The 7484-nt window shown below is 47.8% G+C and overlaps 1 protein-coding gene across 1 annotated transcript; it reads left to right on the top strand.

Moving 5' to 3' along the window:
- The first annotated feature begins 1301 nt into the window (after positions 1-1301).
- MYF5 (myogenic factor 5) lies at positions 1302-5527 on the top strand. Its single transcript, XM_085652981.1, has 3 exons — positions 1302-1975; positions 3610-3685; positions 4835-5527. The coding sequence occupies exons 1-3, from the start codon at positions 1475-1477 to the stop codon at positions 5026-5028; spliced, it is 771 nt and encodes a 256-aa protein (XP_085509107.1). The 5' UTR covers positions 1302-1474; the 3' UTR covers positions 5029-5527.
- The last annotated feature ends 1957 nt before the right edge of the window (positions 5528-7484 follow it).

Raw genomic sequence — 7484 nt, 5'->3', positions numbered from 1 at the left:
CTGGAGGAACTTGCGACCGGCAGCTGGGACGCATCTGTAACGGTGCGAGGCCTAGCTCTGAGCAGGGCTCACTCAGCCAGTGTGCCCTGGGACGGCTCAGCTCACAGAGGGTGTGGGCCATGCTGGAAAGGGGGGCTCCAGAGTACAGCACACTGCACCACCGCCCGGCAGCCTTCAATTGGAAGCTGCCCTTCTTCATCATAACGTCCCCCTCTTCTGGAAGCACACAAGCTGCTAGTTTTCAAATAAATATAAAAAGCGGCAGTACTATTAAAATTCTCTTTCCTTCGGATTCCACCTACTGGGGGGAGGGGGGGCGCTCTTCCTCCAACCCATTGGACACATTGCGTTTTTCACCCGTACCCTCATAAAATACACCTCTCATAATAATATTTCACACGGCGCGTTACTTCGCTTTTCTGCCTTTTATACGCACTGTCTACAACAGGTGTCATTAGTATAATTTGTAACGGTACTCAGAGAAGGATGAAAGGCCGAGTCAGCCTTGCTGGTGTTGAAACTCGTTACCTGCAGATCATCGCATTTTATCTCCCGGAACTGTTCCGCTGGTGTGCTTTGCGCCATTGCAAGTGACCAAGTGCATTCAATTATTTCCGCAAAATAAACGGACTCACAGATAATGCGCGTTACGTACTCTAGATGGGCGATGCTGCGTACATAACGCAAACCTAGAGGTGGTGCCCTCATCTTAATATCCATGTTTATAATGTCAGGGAACCGCTCAAAAGCACAGATAATTTTTCCATTCTGCCCGACATGTTTGATTTCAGGTTAAACAATATGGAACACGATCTGACGCAAAACACTTGAGCAAGCAGGCTAATAGTAACACTCAATAGAGACTTTGCGTAAGGCAGAGATTGGGTGTTTTTTTTTTTTTTATAAATGAACGTGCTTATTTGGGGTCGCATTATTTAAATGATGAATTTAATAGCTACCCCCCAAAAATGAAAAATTATGGCTTAGAATAAGGGACTCAGGCTTGGGGGCAGCCGCAGTGCTAAAATCCCCCTCTCTTTATTCGTGTAATGCTGAAACATTCATCTCTCTCGATTTTTTTGCATAAAAGCTAAACCGGTTGAACCATCGAAGAAAAAAAGCGTTTTCAAAGTTCACAAATGCGAGAAGTGTAAGTTTACCGGAGTACATGATGGTTCTGCTGCAAGGAGGCTTAATGTGTGTAATGAAACCATCACAGAGTGGAGAAGAGCAGTAAATTCCGAATAATCCCAGGGGGCGAGCAAGGCGGGGGTCTGGTCAGAGAGCCCACAGAGGGGGTTGCGGTGAGATATGCTAATGGCGGGTTGCCACCCTGGACCGGCCTCCCCTAACATGATATATAAGCAGACCTGGCCACGGTGCTGCCACACTCCGACCTGGGTTCAGTGATCTCTGCGGACTCTGCCCTGGGAACCCCTTGTCCGAGCTTTAACCGCAGGCCCCGCGCCCCATCATGGATCTCGTGGACAGCTGCCAGTTCTCGCCCTCCGAGTTCTTCTACGACAGCTCCAGCATGCCGTCCCCGGACGAGGACTTCGTGGAGGACTTCGACAGTCGCCTGGGCCGCTTCCGGGTGCACCCGGACGAGCTGGCGGGCTCCGACGAAGAGGAGCACGTGCGGGCGCCCAGCGGGCACCACCAGGCCGGCCACTGCCTGCTCTGGGCCTGCAAGGCCTGCAAGCGGAAGTCGTCCACCATGGACCGGCGGAAGGCCGCCACCATGCGGGAGCGACGGCGGCTGAAGAAGGTCAACAGCGCCTTCGAGACCCTCAAGCGCTGCACCACGGCCAACCCCAACCAGCGGCTGCCAAAGGTGGAGATCCTGCGCAACGCCATCAGCTACATCGAGAGCCTGCAGGAGCTGCTGCGGGAGCAGGTGGAGAACTACTACACCCTGCCCGGCCAGAGGTGCTCCGAGCCCGGCAGCCCCCTGTCCAACTGCTCGGACGGCATGGTAAGCATGGGTCTACCCTTAGCTGTGTGCCCAGGCAGTGCAGAGTGCCATGTGGGCCGGACTGTGAGCCTAGAAGTAACCTGTGGCCTCTAGGCGAGATAGCACCTTGTGAGAATGTGTAGCATAGATTAAGTGCATAGCACAACACAGATATGCATGCTGTCATTGGCACTTGTATAGCCAATAACCTCCATCACATCACGGCACAAAAGACTGGTCTACATGAAGCCACTTTTGTGAGCTGTAATACACAACCTATACATTACTTGGAACAATCGGGCAGTAATGTGTACATTTGGTGAACCACCAGGCGTGTGAACAGTGATGAAAACAAACCTGTGTCCTAAATTGTTATGGCCCTTTGCATCTCTGTTGCAGGTCTTTCTCTTAACATGTACTTTGCCCAAAATAAGTTTAGTGGTTTAACTATAGCCTTACTCCCCTTTTACTAGTAGCATAACATTTGGAGATAGAATGGTGTAGAGAGGACTTCTGACATTTCTCCCAGACAGTGTGGGTGAGAACCCAACAATGCAGGGTCCTTCTTGGAACATGGCTGGGGCTATTGACACTTATACTGACCTTTAACACCTTCCCACAAGAATCCTTCCCTTTAGGCACTCCAGCCCGTTTCTCATGTGGGTGAACTTGCTGGAGAGAGCCACCAGTAATGGATACTACTTCCCCCAGATTTATATTCCTGAATGAATGTGTGTGTGTTTAATATATCTATCTATATCTATATCTATATATACACATACACAAATTCAGTGTCTGATTCTAGATGCATCACAAGGCTCAGATCAGACATCCAGGCCCTGGGAATCTCGTGCTGGACTTAGTGATGCGGTAAACTGAGCACCTCGCCTCCCACACTCTTTTCCCCCACATACAAGAATAAAATGAACACTTTAACACGTGTTTTTAGACTCCTAAGCGCGCACACAGACGCAGAGGTGTCGTTGTTTCACACGTGCCTCCGAGTAGCTCTTTGATGACCGTGGCCCTGTGTCCTGGCTGTGTATTCATTGATAAGTGGGAGGGAATCCTTTCAAGCCAGTGCGGGACAGATGTCCGGGAACGTTGCACGTGATGGGAGTGTGTTTATTTGTGTGCTCGGGGAGTTGGGGGGTCACCTCTCTCCAATACATTCAATCCAAAATACAAACAGCGCTGACACTTGGTCCCTTGGGGTTGAGACGTTTGTGGACGTGTTGTTATAGGCCCTACAAAGCAGTGGACAAGTTCCCCAGCCCGCAGATTGGTGCCGCGCCCCCCTCCGGCCGCCCCTGCCCAAGGTATGCTGGGCTTTGGGTGTAAAATGCGTCCTGGGAAAGTGTTCTCTGTCTGCTGTGGTTTCACCCTGCACCAATCCATTCGCCATGCTTAATGCGGCGCACATTGCGCCGGATCCCACAGTGGGCCGCATATTTCAAGTCGCCCCGGCAGTAACTCTACCCAGGGTTTACCGGCGGGGTGGAGGGGAGGGGCGCAGCAGAATGCCAGGTTGATTAAATATATTAATACTTAGGAAATGTTGCATCGTTAATTGCTTCACGCTGTTTGGCACTTGCTGCTGATTGGGCCAGTACTGAGCACTGTGCATGTTTTGAAAGCATTGTTTTCTTTTGCAGGCGGAGTGCAACAGCCCTGCGTGGTCCAGACGGAACGGCAGCTTCGACAGCGCCTACTGCTCGGACATCCCGACCAGTGAGTATGGAGCGTCCTGTCGAACCTATCGCGATATCACTTGGGACAGGCAGGCGGCAGGTCTCGTCATCAAATACTCGCAGTCACCGGGTTAGCAGGTGTAAATAATGCGCCCGAAACAGAAAAAGGACCAGAGAGAGGGCCGGCCTGGTACAGGCACCGGGCCTGGACGGGGGGCCCTGCTGAACCACAGTACGAAAGACCCTGGGCTTGTATTGACTGCTAAAAAAGGCCTGCTCGTTTTAAAATTAGGATGATGGGGACTGGAGACTGGATAACAGGATGTCATGGGTGAAAGGTATGGAGTGCTGGGAATGGTAGATAGATGTGTGCCTTGCTACTAAGCACCTACAAGTGTAGCAGTACAAAATAATGCTATTCATTTTACAGCAGCAGCAGGAGTAGTCCCATCATCATTATGACCATCCCCGATGCAAGTATTTATTTGTGAGGGCCTGAAATCCACCCGTGACGGAGTGGCCCAGGGTCGCACCTCAGGGACACTGTTAATACGATATACATCGATTCACAGTAATAACCACGGCAATAGTTTGGGAGTCTAGTGTTTACGTCACAGTGGTCCTCTGACGCACGCCGGGTTCGGGCACGTGCGCAGGGTTCACAGTGTCTACCAGTGATGGACAAGCTGTAGTGAGCGCTGCAGTGAAGGGGCGTTGAGGTGCTTTGGAACGATGAAGCCCTGAGACAGGCTGGGTGAACAGGTCTCTTCGGGGGCGCTGTGTGCCATCTGCTAACATCTGAGGCACACAGAAGGCATGGGCTGGGCCTGGGGGCGGGGTCTGTCAGACCTCTTCCACAGAGCACTCCAGATTTCAAAAGAAATAACTTCTAAGGTAGCAAGGTACTGGTACCCACTGGGCGCGTTCCTCAGGAGTTACATAGCCACAAAGGGGAAGGGTGGGCAGCATGTCTGAGGTCGTTCATCACATTGCTGGTAGCTTTAGGGGCTAATGCACGCCCTGCACACATCTGTGTATAACATGCATGCGCCAGGTTCTAATACCTAGGAGGTGAATACAATGGTTGTCATGTATTATTAAAGCCCTTGTAATCTCTACTGAGTCTAAGAGCTGCGTTTAACATACTTTTGCCAAATTAACGAGTCCTTTCTTTTTCCTTATCCTTTAGTGTACCCAACTGGCAAACTCAGCACTCTGTCCAGCCTGGACTGCCTGTCCAGCATCGTGGACCGCATCTCGTCGCCCGAGCAGCAGACCCTCCCCCAGCAGGACAGCCTCTCCCTCTCCCCTTCAACCAGCCTGGAGTCCCAGCTCGTTACCCCGGGCACGCCGGACCCGCTGCCCATCTACCACGTGCTGTGAGAGCCGCCGCGGTGGCACCGGGGCTCGGCCCACAGACTCTGACTTTAGGGCCTCAGGCCCGACCGGAAGTTCGCTTCCATGTATATACTCGAAACCATCACCCTGTATTTAAGTTATGCTTCCGGTTCTCGAGGGGCTTTATTTAATTGAAAACGACCACGGTTTATTCCATTGACTTATTTTTTATATATTAATAATATAAAGTTATTTTTGGACTTATAAAAAACAATAATGCATGAAACAAAAACGTCTCCAAGAGCCGCTTTCTGCAATTCCTGTTTATTTAATCTGTTATTATCACAACGTGTTGCTTCCTTTGCTTTCTTTAAAAAATACTGAATTAAAGGAAAATCATTTGTTAGTGAGTTCAGAGTGTGTGTGTGTATGTGTGAAATTTGCTAATGTATGTCACGTCACGTCGCGCCCTATGTGCTAATTTACGTAAGTCATTTGGTTGACACATACAGAATAAACTGAACGTGTTTTGCACAATGTTAAAGGTGGTCATGTATTTCTCGCTGTCACTATAAATACCCATTCTTTTTATGTGCGTTTAAGGGTGGTGTTGAGGGGTTTCTTCATGCTCGTGATTTTGCCAGACAAGGGAAGCAAACATGAAATAAAGTGACATGGCAAAGATCACACAGTTTGGTCAAGACTGGACGCCGTGATTAATTTATAGATTCCTTGCTATACAGCTGACAGCAATAAGACCATATACCATTTCGACGGAAAATGTATTTATTAGGAAAACAAAATATTTTCTATTAAAACACACATTTTGATAAAGTCAGTATTTAGTATAAAACCCGGATGTTTTGCTGTCATTAGAGAGCCCTTGTTTCCTTTCAGCAGAGGCCGAGGGTCAATCTACAGCGGTGTATCAGCCACTGCAAGGATTACACGCAGAATTCAGCAGCAACCTCTTGACTGACAATCACACTTTCACACTCACATTTTATTCAGCATTCGACCATCATTTTTTTGCCGAATAAAACAAAAACAAAGTAATCAGCACTTCCTGATTACATTTCAAGGACCTTACAATTAGTTCGAAGCAACAGAAACACAGACATGTATTTTCTTTCCAGCACCCTTGATCTGACCAGGGAAGAAGGCCCAGCTCTAAATAAAACCCATCGCCGATATCGGATAAAAGACGTTTACTATATGGAACCCGTAAACAAGCTCGGTGGGCTAATCGCCTGTTGCTGAGATCTATGACTTGTTTGTAAATGCATTGTTCGACCTTGCCCTTACCCCTCTCATCTCTCTACCACTGACACAGCACGCACCATTTATTTGGGGTGCAGAAAAAAGGTATTTACCACAACGTGCCTTTGGGCATCTGTGCAGAAATCCCCCTCTCTATCTCATCTAACTTGCACAAAGTCCAACCAAATGTGCATATGTAGAAAACACAACAGTATTTGAATATAGGTAAAATAACAGCAGGAGGTGGACGTTGCTGATATAAATCACCTTACTTTACCTCATTAGTAGTGGTGCTGCTTAAGTGGTGCTATGCTAAGATGTCATCTGAGACCATGACGTGAATGGACTGAGAAAAACTGAAAGCGGTGTTTGCCGCCCACTTCCCCGCACGTGCACAATGCAGCGTGGCCTTCTGTCTCTGACTTCCGGCTGCCCCCTGTCTGCTCGGTGCCATCTAAACCCCTACAGTATCTTCAAGTTTCTAAGCGCTCGTTTGTATAAAAACAATAATCAAATTATAGGAAATCAAAAACAGTCTCAGCAATCAGCCTCTAAAATGTATTTTGTTACTTTTAGACTATAATTGATATTTTAGATACACGTGTTTTTGAACACTGTTTGCAAAATAGATACATATATCAAAATGTAACAATTAAAAACGTAAACATTAGAACTACATTAACACATAAAAATGACGTTGTTTTTCAAAGTAAATATTTACACATTGGTGTGCCTTACAATTAACCTGCGTTGTTATCAAAATGTGCTAAAGCAACTTTCAAAAGAACTGTGGGTATAGCACCCATTGTGCACATTAACTGGGCAGTTGTGTGCTGTGTGCATGGTTTAGGGGTCTCTAGGAGAGAAAGTAGAATTGTAATTCTGCAATCTCAGTGTGCAAATAATGCCATCACATGTTTGTCTGTTTGGTACATTTTAAAAGAGTTTTAAACTCGCGCTATAATTTCTCGTGAAGGTAACCAGACTGAGTTCAAGGGGTTGCTGAACTTGCGCCGAGAACAGGTTTGGTAAAGATGGTTAACCAGCAGTGTGACGGAGCACCGTGGTCAGCAGACTCCATGCTGAGGAAAAATAGTTCCCGAGTCGCAGAGCAGTGAGTTTTCCACACATAGCCAATGGAAACACCATACATTTTTGAAAACCGAAGGTTTCATTTATTACATATTTAACGGCAAAGCATCAATGCATATCACATCCATGCAAAATCCCATGAATCCCAT

Source organism: Triturus cristatus, chromosome 4_1 (assembly GCF_964204655.1).
Source record: "Triturus cristatus chromosome 4_1, aTriCri1.1, whole genome shotgun sequence".
In the NCBI taxonomy this organism is placed as follows: Eukaryota; Metazoa; Chordata; class Amphibia; order Caudata; family Salamandridae; genus Triturus; species Triturus cristatus.
This window is presented reverse-complemented; position numbering and strand designations above follow the sequence as displayed.

Bases quoted from the DNA above. Each gene is read 5' to 3' on its own strand.
- MYF5 (XM_085652981.1), top strand. From the start codon at position 1,475: ATGGATCTCGTGGACAGCTGCCAGTTCTCGCCCTCCGAGTTCTTCTAC. The intron at 1,976-3,609 runs GTAAGCATGGGT...TTTCTTTTGCAG, and splicing joins CCAACTGCTCGGACGGCATG to GCGGAGTGCAACAGCCCTGC. The intron at 3,686-4,834 runs GTGAGTATGGAG...CTTATCCTTTAG, and splicing joins CTGCTCGGACATCCCGACCA to TGTACCCAACTGGCAAACTC.